This window comes from Macrobrachium nipponense, chromosome 34 (assembly GCF_015104395.2).
Source record: "Macrobrachium nipponense isolate FS-2020 chromosome 34, ASM1510439v2, whole genome shotgun sequence".
Taxonomy (NCBI): Eukaryota; Metazoa; Arthropoda; class Malacostraca; order Decapoda; family Palaemonidae; genus Macrobrachium; species Macrobrachium nipponense.
In genome coordinates, this window is record NC_061095.1 from 29,194,068 (window position 1) to 29,215,728 (window position 21,661).

The 21,661-nt window shown below is 44.4% G+C and overlaps 1 protein-coding gene across 2 annotated transcripts in view; it reads left to right on the top strand.

Annotated features, from left to right (window-relative positions):
- Nucleotides 1-21,661, top strand: part of LOC135208003 (peroxidasin-like) — a 104,809-nt gene that overhangs the window by 78,278 nt on the left and 4,870 nt on the right. For both annotated transcript variants that reach the window (XM_064240098.1, XM_064240097.1), the window contains exon 5: nucleotides 5,687-5,848. In XM_064240098.1, coding sequence (XP_064096168.1) covers nucleotides 5,687-5,848 — 162 coding nt within the window. The remainder of the gene's footprint in view (nucleotides 1-5,686; nucleotides 5,849-21,661) is intronic.

A 21,661-nucleotide genomic window follows, 5' to 3' on the forward strand; every position in this document is an offset into this window, starting at 1 on the left:
TTTTTCCTTGGGACCCGTGGTGGCTGTTCAACAAGTTGTGTAGTCTACCCCGAGCTCCATCCTATCCCTTTCAATAGGGATAGGAGTATATATCTGCCACTCCCCATCAAGGGGGGGGGAGTGGAAGCCAACAAGAGACAAACCCATGACTTCATTTGGGCTCTTGTAGTAGGAACTAGTTCTTGCCTTTTGCTATTTATAAGAGGTACGCTTGCCTCCCTCTTATAAATTTGGTCCAGAAGTCTGACCACTGATCCTGCGGTACACACCCTGATCAGTTGGGCAGAGCTAGGATCCCTCCCTCTGCTCTTACGACCAGGGAGCAATCCACGGTTATGGAAAAAACGAACACCAGTCTGTTCATAAGACTCAGATTCCACCCCCAACCAAGAAGCCGAAGTGAGTCTTTCTATTGTTAAAGGACCGAGGGTTTGTATATGTATCGGAACAAATAACAATTTGTCTAAAATTGTATTTTTCCTAACTATACAAACCTGAGATCCTTTACACATAGTCCCACCTCATGCCACCCCTCACTCTGCGTTTCCCCAGGCCTAAAGCAAAGTGAATCCTCTCCTCGCAGTCAGACTGACCACCAACTGCCGGACAAGTAGTTAACTACCGAACCCCCTTGTTCAAAGCTTATGACCGGTTCAGCTGCCGCTAAGTACCTTCATATTGTTAAAGGACCTCAGGTTTGTATAGTTAGGAAAAATACAATTTTCGACAAATTGTTATTTTTGGTTCGAGACTGGAAATGTTTGCACTATTATCCTTTCCAACCACAGTAACATACAGTTAGTCCCCGGTTATCGGTGGGGGTTCCGTTCTCGGGGTGCTGTTAAATGAAAACCGCCATTAACCAAAACTCAGCAATGTATGGCTCCTATGGTGCCACATTTCGGTTAATGGCGCATCTGTTAGGTTAGTTATGGCAACATAACTCTATTATCAGCACCTTACGGCGCTGATAACTGAAACTCAACTCATAGCACCATAAATGACCGATTTTATTGTGCTAGACAAGTGGCCATTACTGAGACTGCCGATAACCAGGGACTGCATATAATACTCCATATTTAGTCTGCGAACCGAATCAGTTATTATACTAGAGTGGTAGAGAGATCATGGGGCACCTCTGGAGATTTTTTCCCGAGATCACCCATGAATTTGGCAGTTTAGGTTTCTCAAGAAAGAAACTTAGCTTCCCTGTAGACTGTTCATCAACCATCGAAGCTTTAATCGAAGCTTTAATCGAAGCTTTATTTGGGATCCCATATAGGAAACCAAAGTCAACTGGACTCGTCATGTTTGCAACTCACTGAAGGGGTTACTAGCTAGGTGAACTTCCTCTTGTATGACCAGGACAATTCACTAAGGTCTCTCCTATTGTGCAGGACACTTCCTCAGTCTTTTAATTGCGAGGAGAATTCCTCAATACCTTGGAAAGTCCTTGTCAACTAAACAAGATTGACCCGATGTTCGAGTCTGTCGCTAACCACTTGCGGCAGACGGAACTTGGTTCCATTACGTAACCTGGATCATTTCTTCCTTTTCAAGTTCTCATAGTTCAGGAAAGGAAGTCACATTGAGGAGCTGAAGTTGTCCGGAGGAAGAAGAGCCTTCCTCTACCTAGCCCACCAGACAGCTAACTGGTGTGCAAATCTGGTGCCAAGAGGAGAGAGACTGTCTTGATTCGGGTTACCAGATTTGTCAGTTATGTTGGCACTGGTTGGCAGGAATGAACTTAATACTGGGTTCCACTTTTCCTCTGATTAGTGGTAGAAGTTAATGCCTCAAGTAACAGAGGTAGGATGAGGGATTGATCTCCATGTTCACTGGCAGTGGCCAAGACTGCCAGGTTTTCACATGATTGTACAGCTCTGCCTTTGGGCCAGACTGTTCTTCCTCTCCAGTTCTGAGGAAGCCCCACGCTTCAAAGGGCCCATGAAGGTACACCCAGTTGTCTTCTACCCTACCTGAATAATGCACAGCAGCACTCCCTTCAGCCCACTGTCCACCATGGGAAGGAGGCAAGGAGATGAGGAAAGGGAAGAACATTAGGGGCAGCGTTATTTTCTGCCTTCTGTTATTAAAGACAAACCATGAAGCAACATGGCATTATACTGGGCAGAAACTTTTGAGTTACCGCCACCCCTCTCCAATGTGCAGTCCACTTCTCAAATTTGCTGAGACTTGTCAGTCTCATTCAAGTTCGAGAAACCCGTTCTCTCACTCAAGCTGAACACTTAGTGTCCATACATTTTGGTGTTATGGTCTTAGCCTCTTATCAGCAGGTTCAGAGAAGAGTACAGTTGATCCTCTCTTTACAGGAATAACCAGCTCGACAATGACAAGTCATCCTCGTTCCCCTGTTGCCTTTGGGGAAGCTGGGTCCTCATGAGTAGCTTCACCCTTGTTACCTTTGGTGAAGGATGCAGGAGTTGGTCTCCAATTAGGGACATCTTATTCCTTTCCATTCCTCCATGGAAAAGTCTTGAGGCCTCAGAAGAGGCAAAGGGATCTCTCAATTGCTCTCCCTTGTCTACAGACATGGGACCATTGTACAGGGCTCTTTGGAACCCCCTGCTGTCAGAGCAATAGAGATGGGTTTCCACCTTCCCTGACCAGTGAAGAATCTTCCACTGCTGCATTGGGGCTCTTTGGACCCCCTGTGTATTGGTAGTAACTGTTGCATGGGGTCGCACAGAGCTCCTTGCCATGGGAATTACAGGCGCACAAGTTCCATGGACTCATGGGTCACCAAGGAACACAGTTTTCCACAGAGTCCTGTGTCACTAGAGGTGCATGGGGTCCAGTAGACAACCGTGTCACCAATGTCAGTCCCGAGAGGTCTTTCCCCTAGGCAGGTAAAGTTCTTCTGCCGCTGCTCAGAGTCCCACAGACTCCCATCTCACCAGTAAAGTCCCTGGTCTATGGAACGAGACTTGACTTACAAGAGAAAGTGGAGGCCAGCACACAGGTGCAGCCTTACCTTCCTGCACATTCTCACAAAGAAATGGTGCCAGGGTCCCAGGTGTTGTAGACCCACAGCTAAGCTCACATAGAGAAGGTCTTCTGCCTGTCTTCATTGTCTGTAGAGGCCTCGACCTTGAGGAAAACTACATCACTCTAGGAGATGAGGTTCTGACACTCTTAAGTTTGTCCCAGAACTCAAAGCAAAGACTTTTGACTTCTGAGTTACGTTCAGTCGTGTGGTAACAAGATACTCTGATGTCCAGTTTAGAGTGCTACGGTATTACGTATCTTCAGAGGACTTGACACCTCAGGCCTGAGTGTTGACGACTCTTTATTAGCACTGGCTCAGTGAAGAATCAAGTGTTCAAGAACATGGTTTCTTTCTAGCTTTGTGAGGCTACCAATGAACCGACTCTGCACCCAACATATAGCTAGGAGTTCGTTCTGAGTACCACACAAGGATAGGGACATTAGTCTGCCCCTTGCATTCCAGAAGAACCTGTCAGTTCTACAGGTATTAGGACAGAAAGTGGTCTAGGCTGTCCACTCTAATATCTTTTACTTTTAGGACATTGCCCACAGGTCCTGTGACTTTTTTTTTTTTTTCTTTTGTTCTCTCTCTCTCTCTCTCTCTCTCTCTCTCTCTCTCTCTCTCTCTCTCTCTCTCTCTCTCTCTCTCTCTCCTGAGTCCTGTGGTGGCTGCTTGGCAAGTTGTGTAGTTTGTCCAACTCCCATAGTGGACAGGTTGCATCTTGCTTAAAGTATTCGTTGGCAAAGAGTGAATATTAGTTGGGGACTGGTCCCCTTCCTTCTCTCTTTTATCTTTCCTCGCTCACAGACAAAGATGAGTAGCCATCCGTCACATACTGGTCAGGCGGGTCATGCATGTTAACCTACATGATGGAGTACCCTTGTCTATAATCTTGGATAGATTAATAGATGCAAGTCATTCCCTCTCTCTAGCAAGGGAGAGAGGGGCTGATGATAAACCAACTCATGGTTTATCTCTAGTTCATTGTCTCTGATGCACTGGGTTCATCCAAACCTTTTTTTGAAGTAATGTTGCTACACACACATTATTCGAAAGGTCCAGAAGTCTGACAGTTGAACACAGTTGTTCACACTACTTTTCAACACGTCAGGGGCATGGTCTCCTTTTGCTCATACATGACCAGGAAGGAGGCCCAGGTGAGGCAAACTACCTGTCGTTTCAGAAGCTTACTCAGAATCCTCCCACCAAAAAGTAAGGCTTCCTATGTAAAGACCAATGGTATGTTTTGTAGGAAACAATGGTAAATTTTAAAAGTAATTTGTATTTCTCCTCATTATACAAACCTGAAAGTCTGTACAGTTACATAGCCCACCTCAAGCCACCCCACACATTCTCTGATCCCTTGGTCAAAGGCAGAGTAAATGCATACCAACTGGGTCAGTAGCTAACCACATACTTAACCACCTTGTTTGAAGTTGAACAACCGGTCTCCAGGTGTGCTGGAACATATTCTTATGCAAAGACCTCAGGTTTGTATAGTTAGGAAAATTACAAATTACTTTTAAAATTTGTAATTTTTTTGTTGTGGGATCAAGCTTTACGAAAAAAACAAAAATGTCAACTTACAACACACCTTGTAGGGGGATTAGTGCTGTCTGCCACACTACGCATTGCACTGTATACATTACTTGAGGTTATATGCAAAGTTCCTTTGGCCCCTAGCTGTAACCCCTTTCATTCCTTTCACTATATCTCTCCTATCTCTGCTCGTATTTACTTTCATTCATCTTACTTTCCACCCTCTAATAATTTTTTCATTGTGCAACTGCAAGGTTACCCTTCTGTCACATCTTTAAAACCTTTTTACTCTGAATTTCACTTTCAATGCTGAATGGAGTCATAGGTTTCTGGTGCTTGGTCTTTTAAATTTTATATTCCATTCTGTTAATACAAAGGAGCAGGTGTTTGTACTCGAGCTCAGGGACCCTAGTCCAGTATTCATCTGTTGGGCGCGCTGGACTTAGAGCTCTCAGGTCCATAAATCACTTGACAAAATAAAAATCTTCATTATATTACAAGTTTCTTCTGAACCAATAAGCGAGTAACAACTGAAAGTAATGAACCAATAAGGACCCTTTACATACATAGTACATACTATTCAAGAAATGTTAAGGTGGCAATAAAAAATTTTTTCTGATTGCATGTACCATCTAGTCTGATGTATGTTGCCTGGAACATTATTTTTGATTGTAAAAAAAAGGCATTAAAATTTTGCAGGTTAGAAATGCAAGTTGTGGATAATATAGCTTATTCTTTTATAGTAATCTGGTTCAAAACTATTCAGGAAAGTTCTAGAGACATGCAATAGACATGTCACTGACTTGGATTATTAAAATGGAATTTTATATCTTAAAGTAAAGAAAACTATATTTTAAGAATTGTAAAGCCAGCAAATTGTGCATTCATTACTGCTCATAGTACATTGTGATCTCATTCCATTCTTCTTTGCAAAATACATGTATCTTATGGGTCAGCCATAAATTTGTGTTGAAGTGTGTAGTTCAATGATCTTTTGAAATTTTTTAAAATTTATTAATATGGATGGTTTCTTGCTAGTGTAAAGGCATCTTAAGATGAGGTTTATATGTAGGAAACGCAACTAACTTTAGTACGCTGATATTTCATAAACTAATGTTTTATCTCCTTATTTTCTAGTAAAAATGATGCAGGTATTTATCAGTGTCAAGCTATGCAAAATATTCAAGGGAAGCTAGAGGAATTCTGGTCTCATACCATTTCATTAAGAGCAAAACCATCAAAACCCACAGTTGTACTTGGAAAGGATCTTAAGGATGTGACTTGGAGGCAAATAAAGATGTAAGAATTACTTTGATGTGTTTTTACAAATTTTAAGCATACTTCTATAACATAAAAAGTCATATACTAATGACATTAGGAGGCAAGCCTTTGAAAGAAAAAGTTTACAAAGTAAATTGTATTTTGTTCATGCAACTTACCTGTCAGATATATATATAGCTGATAATTTCCGACACCGACAGAATTTAAAACTTACGACACATGTAGTGGGAGTCAGGTGGTTAGTACCCATTCCGTCCGCTGGGAGGCGGGTATCAGGAATCATTCCCATTTTCTATTCATAATTTTTCTGTCGCCGGTGTTGTGAACATCTGTTTACAGCACCTCCGTCTGGATTTGGAAACTTATTGCTACTTGAGTATGTTTTGGTTCTTTTTTTTGGATTAATTGATTGGATCGGTGGCTAGGCACACGTTATTAGTGGATTGATTTGATTTTGGTTTGGACTTTTCTTGGAATAAGATGTCAGGGTCTAGTACAGCTAGCGCTAGGTTCTGCTCTAGAACTGATTGTAGAGGTAGGCTACTGAAAGCTTCAGTAGACCCACATACGTATGTAAGAGTTGCAGGGAGCATGAATGTGTGTATGAAAGCCGTTGCAAGGAGTGCGAAAGACTAACAGATTCTGAGTGGAAGGCGTATGGAGACCATATCTTAGGAAACTTGAAAAGGATAGGTTAAGGAGGTCTTCTCCAGGAGTGTTTCAGGCGTTCAAGATATTAATGTTTCTCCTGTTAACCCTCCTTCTGTTAATGCTCCTAACCCTGTAGTTTTGCCTCCGGGCCCTGAAACAGTGTCTGTAGAGAGTAATACTTTAATCCTTAATATTGGAGTCCATCGTAATCTAGAATCAAAAGTGTTGGCTCTTGAGAGCAAAAGTGACGTGCAAAAGTGCAGTGATACCCCTTGTGTAGTGGAGGGTGCGTCAGATCGGCCTCGTTTTGCCTCTAGGCCTGGACCTCTGCTTGACTCCCAGGACCTGGGGAGGGAGCATGTCGAAAGCCGAAGGAGGGTTACAAGGAACCCCCACCGATCTGACGTGCCTTCGGCAGTTACTGATGAAAATCCCCAGACTGCCAGGGAGCGTGTGCGTGCACGCCTCCTCAAGGATGTGTCGTCATCGGAGGCTTCATCCCCACGTAAAGGGTGAGTTCTCAAGGTGCTTCATGTCCGCTGAAAAGGACGGCGCGTATGTTGACGCTTCACGTCCTAGTTCGCCGCTTTGCGATCTTCGCCTTACAGTGCGTTCGCTGCTTTTCCGCCGCAGAAAAGGTGTAGGGAGTCTTCGGACTTGGATTCAGTTAGCTCGTGTGAGCGATACGGTCGCTCCAGAGCTCGGGAAGAGGCCGTACCTGGGAGGAGGAGGGGGGCGTCCCCCTCGCCGCTCTCCTGCTCACAGGATCAGTCCCTCCCCAGAGCAGGAAGATTCGCTAACAAGAGAATGATTCAGTCACTGCAGCAGCAACTTCAGGACGCTCTTGCTGCTAGAGAGGCTCTTCCGCGTCGTAGGAAGGATGAGAAGCTTCCTGTGAAGAAGTCAAGACCCGCTCTTTCTCCTCGCTCGCCTCTCTCTTCGTTCGAGTCTCCCTCTAGAGTTCGATCTGCTCCCCAGCAGCTCTCTAGAGGAGGTGAGAAGTTCGCTTCTCGCTCTCAGGATGATATATCTCCCGCTCGCAAGTCTTCCGCATGTTCGCAAGCGAGTTGATCGACGCTGAGCGCGCTTCTGTGCAAGTGGAGCGCGCTTCAGGTGCCGCCAGACGCGCACTGTTGTGGATAACGTGCACCAGTGAGCGGCAGCCGCTCGCTGACTGACGCTCGGCGCGCACCAGTGGAAGCCAAGCGTGCACTAGTGGACGCTCGGTGCGCGCCAGTGGACGCCAAGCGTGTGTTGGTAGAAGTCGAGCGCGCACCTGTTGGCGCCAAACGTGCGGATTCGGACGCCAAGCGCGCGCTGGTAGAACACCAGTCCCCTCACGATGCAAGTTCAGGTGGATGAAGGAACCCTTCATGGGCGTCAGTTTTCTTCAGAGTTTCCTCCTACTTCTCCAGTTTCTGAGGAAGGAGTTAGCGACGATTTAGTAGAAGCAGAGGAAGAACAACAAACAGCTACTGTCTCATCGGCTATAAGTTTTGATGCGTCTGCTACAGTCGGAGTTCGGAGAAACTTTTCAACCGGAAGCCCCTCGTACTCCTCCTTCTCAATTTTCTTCTTTTAAGGCAACGAAGGCCTCGGGGTTCATTAAAATGAAGAAGTCGCTTTCCACGAAGCAAGCGTTCCGGAAAGTCAATTGAATGGATGGAGAAGAGGAAAGCGTCAGAAAAGTCCTCTTTAGCTTTACCGCCTTCAAGACTCTGCGGTAAAGGAGGCATGTGGTATGAGGACAGGAGAGGACATAGGCGTTAAACTACCAGCCTCTGCTCAAGGTGACTTTGGGAGCATCGTAGACGCCTCCAGAAGAGCCCTTCTGTCTTCATCAAAAGTCACGTGGACCCATAACGAGTTCGACTTTCACCTAAAAGGCCTCTTCAGGACTCTAGAGGTCTTCAACTTTCTTGACTGGTGTCTTGGAGTTTTAGATGCCAGATCAAGGAGTTCTGATACTATTAGTCTGGGGAGCTGTCCAGCGTACTTTCTTGTATGGACAAGGCCGTCAGGGATGGTTCTGAGGAGTTGGCTACGCACTTTAGCTCGGGGATTCTTAAGAAGAGAGCGCTCTTTGTACCCTTCCCGGCCAAATCCGTCTCTCCAACGCAAAAGGCGGACTTGCTCTTCGCTCCTTTCTCAGACCATCTCTTTCCCCAGGCTATGGTTAAGGACATAGCTTCAAGCCTTCAGGAAAAGGCAACGCAAGATCTTCTGGCTCGTCTTCTAGAAGGCCAGCAGCTGCTTCATCTTCTGGAGCTTCGTTTGCCAAGAAATCGAAGCCCTTTCGTGCTGGACTTTCCTCGAAAGCAGCTCCCGAGGAAGAGGCTCTTCCAGAGGAAAAACCCCTGCTCCGTCAAAGAGTAGGAAGTGAGTCGGAAGTCCTTCAGACGCCGGTAGGAGCCAGGCTTCTTCGATTCGCGGAGCGCCTGGAAGAGAGAGATGCCGACCCTTGGTCGCTGGATGTCGTGAGGAAAGGGTACAGGATCCCGTTCTTGAAGTCGCCCCCGCTATCCTCAACACCAAAGGATTTGTCTCCCTCTTATCGAGGAGAGAAGCAGAAAGTGCTTTTCGATCTGCTGGAACAAATGATCGAGAAGCAAGCGGTAGAACAGGTCTTCGACCTGGAATCACCGGGTTTTACAACCGCCTGTTCCTGGTGCCAAAACATTCGGGGGGTGGCGACCCGTCCTCGATGTCAGCAGTCTAAATCTCTTTGTGATAAAGAAGAAATTCAAGATGGAGACGACTCAATCGGTGCTGTCAGCTTTGAGACCGGGGGATTGGATGGTCTCACTGGACCTCCAAGACGCGTATTTTCACGTCCCCATCCATCCCCAATCAAGGAAATACCTGCGATTTGTCCTGAAGGGGAAGGTATTCCAATTCAGGGACTTTTTTGCTTCGGTCTGACCACAGCGCCGATGGTTTTCACCATCCTAATGAAGAACGTAGCAAGGCTGCTTCATTTGGAGAATATACGGATCTCTCTCTACCTAGACGACTGGCTTATTCGAGCCTCATCGCGCGAACGGTGTCTGGAGGACCTGCACACGACCATGACGTTAGCAAAGTCCCTGGGGCTTCTGGTTAAACCTCTGTTAAAGTCGCATTTGACGCCGTCTCAATCTTTAGTCTATCTGGGGGATCAGATGGACTCAGTGGCTTTTCGGGCTTTTCCGTCCCAGGGGCGACAACTTCAATGCTTGGAGAAAGTGGCGACCTTTCTGGGGAAGGAAAAACATGCTCGGTGAGGGAATGGATGAGTTTGCTGGGGACCATTTCCTCACTGGAGAAGTTTGTTTCTCTGGGAAGGCTCCACCTCAGACCTCTTCAATTCTTCCTAGCCAACAGTTGGAAGAACAAGCAAAGATCTGGAGGCGATCTTGTGCTTAACGAGAGAGGTGAAGGATCACCTAAGTTGGTGGTCAGATCCTCGGAAGCTCGCAGAAGGGCTCTCCCTCAAACTTCGGAACCCCGACCTAGTGTTGTTTTCCGACGCGTCGTCCACGGGTTGGGGAGCAACACTAGGAGGGAAAGAAGTGTCGGGCACCTGGAGAGGGGAACAGGTGTCCTGGCACATCAATCTGAAAGAGCTGTCAGCCATTTATCTGGCTCTCAGGTTTTTCCAGGAGAAGATCAGGCAAAGTCGTTCAGATCAATGCGGACAAAACCACCAGCGCTGGCATACCTAAGAAATCAAGGGGAACTCACTCGCCTTCTCTGTTTGCCATCGCAAAGGAACTCCTGTTGTGGGCAAAAGCGCAAGAAGTCACGATCCTGACAAGGTTCGTGTCAGGAGTACAGAATCGTTGAGGGCGGACCTTCTCAGTCGACGAGGACAGCTGTTGCCGACAGAGTGGACCCTTCACCAAGAGGTTTGCCAGTCGCTGTGGAATCTGTGGGGCTGTCCACAGGTGGATGTCTTCGCAACGTCCAGGACGAGAAGACTTCAACTCTATTGCTCCCCAGTTCTGGACCCGGGAGCAGTCGCAGTAGAAACGCCCTACTTTGGAGTTGGTCGGGCCTAGACATATACGCTTTTCCCCCTTCCGCTCAAGATCCTCGGGGAAGTGATGAGGAAGTTTGCGGCATCGGAAGGAGCGAGGATGACACTCATCGCGCCCCCTTCTGGCCGGCAGCCGACTGGTCACAGAGGTGATGTCCTTCCTGGTAGACTTTCCGAGGACTCTACCCTTAAGGAAAGACTCTCAGACAGCCCCACTTCGAGAGGTACCACAAAAACCTCCGTCTCTAGTCTGACTGCGTTCAGACTATCAAGAAGTTGGCCAGAGCGAGGGGTTTTTCAAGACCTGTGGCGAAGGCGATTGCCACCGCAAGGAGGCCCTCCTCGATCGCTATGTACCAATCGAATGGGCTGTCTTCAGATCCTGGGTGCAGGAAGAAGGGCATTTCCTCCACCACAACCTCTGTGAGCCAGATAGCTGACTTCCTTCTTCATCTGAGAGAAGAAGTGAAGTTGGCTGTTCCCGACTATTAAAGGCTACAGGAGCGTGCTTTCGGTAGTCTTTAGACACAGAGGACTCGATTTGTCTAATAATAGGGACATTCACGATCTCATTAGATCGTTCGAAACTAGGAAGGTAGTCCAGCCTAAAGTACCCTCGTGGAACTTGGATGTGGTACTCAAATATTTGATGTCGAGTAACTTCGAACCGCTTCATTCAGTTTCTATCAGGAATCTGACGAAGAAAACGATCTTCCTAACCGCTCTGGCGACGGCGAAGAGGGTTAGCGAAATTCAGGCCATTAGCAAACAGATCGGCTTTTCAGAAAGTAGTGCGGTGTGTTCTTTAAGTCCCATGTTTTCTTAGCAAAGAACGAGAATCCTTCCAACCCGTGGCCGAGGTCCTTCGAAATCAAAGGGTTGGCAGATATAGTTGGGAACGAACGTGAGAGATTCCTGTGTCCTGTCAGGGCTCTAAGTTCTATCTGCAGAGAACTAAAGCTTGCAGAGGTTCATCGGACAATTTGTGGTGTTCAGTGAGGAAACCTGATCTTCCTATGTCGAAAAAAAACGCACTGGCGTTCTTCATCAGGAATACGATTCAAGAAGCGCATAATAAGTGTAGTGACAGTGATTTAAAGCTTCTGAAAGTAAAAGCTCACGAAGTGAGAGCTATTGCTACTTCGGTAGCCTTTCACAAAAAATATGGCTCTCAAAGATATTTGAATGCCACATTTTGGAGAAGCAATTCGGTGTTCTCTTCACTACCTGCGGGAGGTGAAAGTGACATACGAAAATTGCTTCTCCCTCGGACCATACATTGCTGCAGACACTGTTTTGGGGGCAGGAGGTAAACCACTCATCCTATCCTTTAGGGATTAGGGGGTTTTTTAATTTGTGTTTATGGTTGTGGGGTGACCGCCTGGGGCGGGTCTCCCTTCCATTAGCTTAGTTAAGTGGGATACCTTTGGTAAACTAAGCCAGGTGGTGGTATTTTTGTCTCGTTGCCCTCATTAGTATGGTCCTATGGTCTAGTCACGTCGTGGTCTCGCCCCTGTTGACAGATCATCTGGAGTGCACCAGCTTCATAGGTCTCTACCTTGCTGGCAACTCTAGTAGCACAAGCAGACTTACGTGGCAGTAATCACGAAGCCAGCTATGCTAACAGGTAAGGAATCAAGATATCAATTATCTGCACATATGTGTTTCCTAAATCCTCTATTCTGTCTCTCACCACCAAAGGTGTGGATTCAGCTATATATATATCTGACAGGTAAGTTGCATGAACAAAATGATATTGTAATGATACAATTAAGTTTGTTCATACTTACCTGGCAGATATATATAATTAAGTACCCGCCCACCTCCCCTCAGGAGACAGTGGAAATAAAAATTATGAATAGAAAATGGGAATGATTCCTGATACCCGCCTCCCAGCGGCGGGAATGGGTACTAACCACCTGACTCCCACTACGTGTGTCGTAAGTTTTAAATTCTGTCGGTGTCGGAAATTATCAGCTGTATATATATCTGCCAGTAAGTATGAACAAACTTAATTGTATCATTACAATATCATTTTTTGAACATTATTTTTTTAATGCAAACCCATGACTTATTGTCTCCATTTTGTCACAAAATTTTTCAAGAGACACATTCTCCAAAGTAAGAAAAAGAGGCATAGCAACACTTGTAGGTGATTAGTGCACATGCATTGCAAGAAATCTTTGCTTGTAGCTTCTAAGTCTGTTCATTCTTTGTATGGCTAACTTCTGTCAGTAAGAATATGGGTGTGGATGAGGGAAATTTTATATAATGTGTTTGTATATGAAAATTAAGTTTACTTTAAAAAGGGATTTTTAAGAGTTCAAACCATAACTTAGTGCTCAGATCTGTTTAGATGGGAAAGGCTTGAAGTATCAAATTCCCACAGCCCTACTGTAAATGAGAGATATGGATTTGACTGCCAAGAATGTTAGAGATAAAAGCCATTGTAATTCATATTTGATATTAGTGTATTCCTCGTTTCAATTTCGTACACAAAATCCTTCATCTAGAAGGATTTTAATCTTATAATTAATGTAGGGCCTAACATAAAGTATGAAGTTGAAATGGTTTTATATCCTATCTCTAGAAGAAAAGTCATTAGACTATACAAATTACTTTACATATCAAATGGGCACATTATATACTGCAGGGATACATGTCCGCAACTGCTAAAGATAACTAAAACAGGAAACAACTTCACAAATTATGCATGGCATAGATGCAAATAACCACTGAAGTTTGTGTCATTTATGATACCATTCTTGGAGAGTGAGAAGAAGATTAGTTGATAAAAACTTGTGTGGAACCCCCTTTTGCTTAAGGAATAAGTTCAGTCATCTGTCAGCTAATTCCTTAAATGGAAAAGTCTATGAATAGAGCTTACTCTTCCAAGATCCCATGAATAAAGTTGTATTAATTTGTGGATTATGAACAAAAGCTCATGAAGTTGATATCCTGAGTGCAAATAGCTTACCTGCTTCATGATTCAATAATGTGGACAGTTATATTCTAGATCTTCCTTTTGAGTTTTTTGTTTTGCAGATAATATACATATATGAGGCTCTGAATGGGCAGAAATCATATCTGCAATGTATTTGGTTTGACACAGTCTTGAGTATTGGATGAAATAAGATAGACCCCCACCTTCTGTGTGAATAACCTATCACAAGTAATGCATGCAGTTCACAAGCTTACTGTAAAGACATGAATGCCAGGAGAAATACCATCTTCAGGCTTGGGGTAAGAGTAAAGCCTTTGGTGGGTGCCGACAGGTGACTAACAGCAGGCGTGTGACAGCTGGCAGTGGTGAGCCCTTGAGGCAAAGTTAAAGCTATACAAAAAGTCTCAGTAGAATTACTGCTGGAATGAATGGGGAGTTATGAAGGTTCCTAGATATTATAGACTCTGCAATCAAGTGCACAACTGGGAGTCAGTCTTGGCTGTGCTTCATGTTCAAAATCAGGTTCGTTTAGAAACAGATGCAAAGCCAGAAGCAGAATAGTAGTCCGTTTGAGTTCTTGAGATGCAGGTGCCAGGAGAACAGTTGACCAAAAATAAACCAAGGTAAGTGTAGTTTAAAGAACAGAAATTGATTGCATTTTGTCAGGAACAAAAGCCCTCATGAGATGTTGATTACTTACACATGAAAAGAAAACTATTTGGGCCTGGGAAGACATTAATGGCATGATGACAAGATGATGCAGGTGATCTCTGCTCCTGAAGCACAGATAAAAGGAATTCCTAAAGTTAATCTTAGGACTTCACTTTCAAAACTGGACAAGGAAGCATGAACTAAAAGGGCACGGGAAATGGCTGGAGCTTGATATCAGGAATAGAAGGTTAGATCTTTGGCAACAAAAACTCTAAAGGAGAAATGATAATCTGGGAAGAGGAGCTTGCTGTAAAATTGGATGCTGCAGAATACTCTATAGCTTGAAAATTGAAATGTTGGTGATGGAGCTCCTTGAATTTCTCGTGTATTGCCTCCTCTATGGATAATAGTTCCATTACAATTTGCCGATCAGTCTTTCCAGATTTCACAACTCAGTCATAGAAATAAGTGTGGCCCTCCAAATACTGTATGTATTACAGTAAATAATTTTTTTAATATAACATCTAATGGTAATAAAAAAAGAATTAAATACTCGAAGTATATACGTATATATATATATATATTATATATATATATATATATATATATATATATATATATATATATATATATATATATATATATATAGATAGATAGATAGATAGATAGATAGATAGATAGATAGATAGAGTAGATAGAGTGGTACCTCGACATATGAAAGGCTCAAATTTTACAGCTCTACATACAAAAAGTTTTCAAGATACGAAAGGTTGTTGCTGTAAAGTCCCGAGAGTTCGCCCGGACCACCGAGAACAATTTTAAAAACTCCCGCGCCGCCAGCTGAGTAAACTCGCCACCATCCTCCCGCTCTCCCATTGGTTCCTGATGCTAGTCACCCCATAAGATCCTGCTCTCCTATTAGTCAGCATCTACCCCTTGTGCTTTAAGTATTCTATTGGTAAAAGGATGCTGTAAATTGAAAAACTTATTCATCAACACATTTAATAAAAAAAAACATTAGGTAAAGATAGAATAAAGAATAGAAATGAATGGATATGAACACTGTTTGGTAGTTTCAGTAGTTGAAGAGAGATAATGAAAATTTATGGCTTACTGTGTAAAGTGATTGCTTGGCGATCGTCGATACTCATAAGTGCTGGATGTAAACAGAAGTTTGGAAGCTTTTTTTTTGTTTGCTTATTATAGTTAATGGTTACTTAATAATTATTTGAAATGAGTACATGCAATACATTTGATAAAAAAAAAATTGTGAATTAGATATCATAAAATATAAAATAAATCAGACTGCCAACAAATACGTATTTTTTAGAATTCTTCTTCTGTTTTAATATTACGTTACGTATATGTTTCATTATAGCTGTCAGTAACTCGGTACCTCCATTAGGTAAAGATAGAATAAAGAATAGAAATGAATGGTTATTATACTGTTTGGTAGTTTCATTAGTTGAAGAGAGTACTAATGAAAATTTATGGCTTACTGTGTCCTAGGAAAAGTGATTGCTTGGCGTTGTTCGGTACTCGTAAGAGCTGAATGTAAACAAACGATTGGAAGTTTTTTTTTTTGTGTGTTATTATAGTTAATGATTAATTATAATTTATTTGAAATGAGTACATACTGATTATTTATACATTTTATTGGCATATTCTAAGCTTTTAGCTTCTTAGGTTTAGATGTCAGAATCATAGACTAGGCTACAGTAGCAACCGCTAACATAGGCTAGGCTTATTGCTAAGGGACATATGCTAAAGTCCTAATATATGCAGTAAAAAATGTGTTGAACATTACATGCAGTTGAATATTACTCAAGTATGAACAGTATTTTGCCTTTTTGGAGTCATATTTCTTCCGTCGGATTGGCGTCGTAACCCTAGAACATGTGTTGTAGGCCTGGAAAATATAATTTACTGGGGTGTTTTTGTAGGGCTGGAACGGATTAGGCATTTTTACATGTTTTAAATGTGGCAAGATACGAAAAACTCATGATACGAAGGCTGCCTCGGAACAGATTAATTTATCTCGAGGTATCACTATATACGTATATATATATATATATATATATATATATTATATATATATATATATATATATATATATATATATATATATATATATATATATATATATATATATATATATATATATATATATATATACTATATATATATGTATGTATGTACATATAAATGACTGTAGGTACTGATTGCAAGCTTAATTAGTTACAAGTTAAAAGCATTTTAGTTTAGTACAGTAGTGCCTCAGGTTACGAAATTAATCCGTTCCGAAGCAGCCTTCGTAACCTGATTTTTTTTTTTATCTAAAACTATGTTTTACATGTAAATTGCCAAATTTTTTCCAAGCCCTACAAAAAACACCACAGTAAATTCTATAATAAAGCTAAATTGACAAATAAACAATGAAATACAACAATTTGGACCGTTCAATACTTAACCTAACCGTTACTGTACCTGTAAATAAAGTGTATTAGTGTACAGGGTACAAGAAATACTGTGTACATGTATGTACGTATGTAGTAAAATGTTGAACCTTACCTTTCAAGTGAGGTGATGTCCGAAAGTGGCGACAGAGGGGGAATACAAACGGCAGAAAACATGAATACTTTACTTTACGAAACACATTAATAAATGGCAGAAAACATTAACACTAAACTTTACGAAACACATTAACAAATGGCAGAAAACATTAACACTTCTTGATTATCTCCATCTTCCTCCATAGAAAGCATCCTCTTCTTTCCGTGAACTTCAGCAACATTCTTGGAACCCATGGCTAATAATGTAAGTAATTAAGCTCACACACAACTTGATAAAGTAACTTACAGTACAACGAAAGTGAAATCACTAACATGAATTTACGTTAACAAACGAAAAAATTCCAGGTGTTTATGATAACGCTGCTGCAAAAAAATGGTCAAGGAACGCCTTTACATACAGGCATGGTGGGACAGATGCTGACCAATAGGAGAATCTTGGACTTCACCCTTTCACAAACCTGAATGATTTTCATACCACAGAATGCAAAAAAATCTTCATCTTTGCTTTCGATACCTGGATTTTTCAGTACGTAGGAACTTTCGTATGGGAGGTTCCACTGTACAGTATAATTACAGAACTGTTTATGAAAAATAAAGATATATTTACCTTTAGTAAATAAAAAAGAAAGTTGTTTATAAAAGATAAAAATATATTTACCTTTGATAAATAAAAAAGAAAGCCATACACAATGGGTAGAGAAACCGTAACTTTCTTAAATCATGGATGAATATATGTATTTTGATTATATCGGCTGACCCTCTTTGGTGTCCGTGTTATCTGATATCCAAATTAGCAAGGTCCGGTTTAACAAGGTTTGATTGTAAGACCAAACTATAAACAAACTGAAACTCTTTCGTTGTAAATTGATATCTATGTTGTCATACTGAAATTGATATCTCTATTTCATTACTAGCCAGCATAAGGTGGGCATATGTAGGCCAGCATTTGTTTGAACTGTAATATCATCGTTATTTCATCGCAGAAGAAAAGTAAAGGCATATTTGGAATCATCTTGAAAAGTTCTAGCAGAATGGTTTTTTTTTTCTCAACAACTAATATTAAAGAAGTAGTATGGTTGGATGTCCAGCTTGATATTTCAATCAAAACTGCACCCGGGTTAAACCCATCCCCTAATATCATCGTTATATTTCATTGCAGAAGAAAAGTAAAAGCATATTTGAAGTCTTCGTGAAAAGTTTTAGTAGAGCAATGCTTTCTTTTTTCTCTACAAATAATAATAAAAAAGTTAGCATGGCACCAGATATCTGGATCAAAACCACCCGGCTAAAAACAATCCCCCATAAAATCTACATATATGGTCCGACTTTGGTTCAATTCGTAGTAGTTTCACTATCTACAGTCAACGCCACCCCTGTATTTGCGATTTCTCTCTGGAACATATACCCCTATTATTCACAGGATGTTCATCTATTCGCGGTATTATCCTATTCAAATATCCACAAATTCCTTTTTTTTCCAATTTCATCATAAATGCACTTATTGTGATAAAACTATTAAGAAAAAGGTATAAATGCTTTTAGTGGGTTTTTCTTGAGTTTTAACTAACAAAATATGCAGTTTTAAGCATTTTTATAGGGGTTTCAACCATATCTCATACTTTTTGGTCATAAGTCAATGCTCAACTCTGTCATTGACACAGAGGTCTGTCTAGACATCTCTTTAAACCAGGATCTCTCTGACCTCACTAGGTAGTTTTCGTTTGATACTTCCAAGCCTTGGAGAGAGGAGAGAGAGTCACATGTACTATGGAGGAGTTATGGAGTTCCATTTGACAACGTCTGTGTGTGTGTGTGTGTGTTTGTGTGAGAGAGAGAGAGAGAGTAATTGGTGGTTGGATGGTTAACGACTGTATTGGCTGTTGGTGAGTTCTGGATGGGTTGTCTGCTGGTAGAGATTAGAGTTCTGTGTTTTTAGTGAGTTTTCAGTCAGTCTTTGGTGTCAGTCTTTGGTGAGAGCTGGTGATGGGTAGTAGTGTTGGAGGAGTCTATTGAAGGCATTGATAGTCAGCCGAGTTGTGTTTGTTCCGACACGGCATACAAACCTTCGGTCCTTTTACAATAGGAAGGTTACTAGCGGCAGCTGGATAGGTCGTAAGCTTTCGAACAAGGGGTTTGGTAGTTAACTGCTTGTCCGACAGGCGCGCACGCGCGACTGGGAGGTAAACAATCTCTTTTGCTTTCGGCCTCACAGCGAGTGGACGTGTGTTCTGCGCTTCATCGTCGTTTGCTTTCCTTTGTATGGTTGTGTTTCTCTTTGTGTTTGCAAGCAATATTGTAAGTACAATCATTTCCCTTTTTGTTGTCAATTGGTTTAAAGTGAACTTAATTGATTTGATCGATCATGGATTATCCGCGCCCTCCTATCATCCGGCGACTGTGCCCGGGAACTGAGGGGCGTAAGTGCGGTAAGTTCTGCTCATTCCCTGAGATCGATCCCCATGTGTTATGCGCTCGGTGTCGGGGGCGCGAGTGTACCCGCGCCGAGCCGTGCGATGTATGTGTATCTTGGTCGGAGGTGTAGTGGAGCTTGTACGAGGGCAGGAAGAAGTGAAGGCCTGCAAAGGAGTCGTCGGAGAGCTCTCCCGCGACTCCTTTGGTTACGGATACTTCGTCTTCTTTCCTGCCCCCGGCTCAGCCCCCACGGTTGGCTCCTTCCCCTTCGGGGGGGGTGTTTCCAGGTCCTTCTCCTCACCCGATCTGTCGAGTGTGGAGGAGGGCGCTCGGTACCCTGACGTGGAACTGTATTCTGGGACCTCTATCCGTTTGTCTACGGCAACCAGCACCAGCTCCTCTGACACCCGAGATAGGGGCCGCTGTGCTCAGTCCAGCCGTTCTCCACAGCGAGACGGTTCGACCAGGCCTGCAGCTCGATCGCCACCGTGGGTTGGCGATCGCCTGCAGCCCTCCAAGCCCGCTGGTTCTGCCAGCGAGCGAGGGGGGAGCGTCAGGTCTGCCTCTCCCGTACCTTCAACCTCCTCGGGTTACACCGGGAGGAGCGAGGTATTGAGGAGTGATCATGAGGGGTGCGCTCCTCATGATCCCACCACGACGCCCTACGTGCCAGGCACGGTTCTCGGACCGACCAGGACGTATGCGCAAGTGGCTGGAGGAGACCGAGAGGGGTCTGTCGCTGTTCCCCCCCTCAAGGGGGAGGGTCTCGGGAGATGCTCCTGTTCGAGGGACTGGACGGTCCTACTCCTCTGGATGCAGTGACTCCAGAGATGCAGAGGAACTTTGCCGAGGTTATTGCGCTGATTCATCAGCACAACGACCTCGGGGAAGGGTCGCCACTCCCACCTTCCGAGCCCACGTCTCGGCTCGAGTCGTTCTGGGGCCCGAAGAGGGAACCCAGACCGACGGTGGGATTGCCGCGATCAGAGCTCGCCGACTCCGTCTTGAACCTGGTTGAGTCTCTTGTCTCCGGACAGGAAGGCTCTCTCAGGTTGGGCAGGTCGAGCAAGCTACTTCCGCCTCCTCTACTGCGACAGCGGCGATTCTACGTGCCGTCTGAAGACCCGATGCCGCCCAAACAGGTGAACCCAGAGTTAGCCAGGCTAACACCGGGGATGTCTCTGCAGCAGCTCCTGTCAGAGAACCTATGGTTCTCGCAGCAAGAGGCACTTGGTCAGGAATCCACTGCCATGGCAGCTTTCCAGGCCGTCTCCTGGCTAGACCTGTGGTCCCTCACAGTGTCTAAGGTCGCAGCCAACTCTGGGTGAATCTCCCCCAAAGAAGACTCGGCCTTCAGGAGGCTTTGCCAGTCTGGAGGAAGAGCCATCTCCTTCCTAGCCCACCAGATGGTAAACCCGTGGGCCAACCTGGTACTCCGACGTAGGGACGCTGTCCTTACACGAGTATCCAGGGCGGCTGGGCGTGAGGCGGCATTAGGGCTTCGTAATGGACCTTTATGGAGTTCCTCATCTCTCTTCCCAGGAGAGATGGTGGACGCTGCGGTGGACAGACGGCGCACTGATGACAGTGACCGTCTGGTACACCAGGCAGTTTCGAAGGCTTCTGGGCAGCCTCGAACTGCGGCCAAGCCAAAGAGCTCGGCTAGCGCTTCCTCGGCAGCTAAGATGGTAGCCTCGTCGAAGCCCCGTGGAAAGACTCTGTCTTCTTCGTCTTCTGCCAAGCCCTGCTCCCAGCCTTCCTTCTCGCTAGGAGGGTCAGGGAAGAAGTCGAAGAAAGGGGGGAAACGCTAGGGACGGCGTTCCCCCTCACCTGCTGCCGGAAGTGGGGGGTGCCTGGCCAGCCATTGGGCAACTTGGCAGCACTACGCGAGAGACCTGATAGTAGAGTGTCCTTCGGGAGGGATATCTATTACCCTTCGAATCTCGGCCACCCCTCACCTCCAACCCGGTCCAACAGCAAACGTACGTTCCAGGCTCTTCGAAGGACGTAGCACTAAGACAGGAGATCCAGACCATGCTGAGCAAACGAGCTGTAGAGATCGTCACGGATCAGTCACCGGGCTTCTACAGTCGTCTTTTCCTGGTGGAAAAGTCTACGGGGGGCTGGCACCCGGTGATAGATCTCTCTCCCCTGAATCGGTTCGTTCGCCAGACCCGGTTCACGATGGAGACGGCACGCTCCGTGCTCGACTCCATCAGGGAGAATGATTTCATGCTTTCAGTGGATCTGAAGGATGCGTATTTCCAAATACCCATCCATCAATCCTCCAGAAAGTACCTCCGCTTCATCCTTGACGGGACGGTGTACCAATTCAGGGCACTTTGCTTCGGTCTCTCAACTGCCCCACAGGTGTTCACGCGAGTGTTCACTCTGGTGTCTGCTTGGGCCCATTCGTACGGGATACGTCTGATGAGGTATCTAGACGATTGGTTAGTCCTGGCGAGCTCCCGCTCGCAGTTGCTGCAGGACAAGGATCGACTACTCGAGTTCTGTCGCGATCTAGGGATCGTGGTGAACTTCGAGAAGTCCGATCTCGAACCCAAGCAGAGGATGAAGTACCT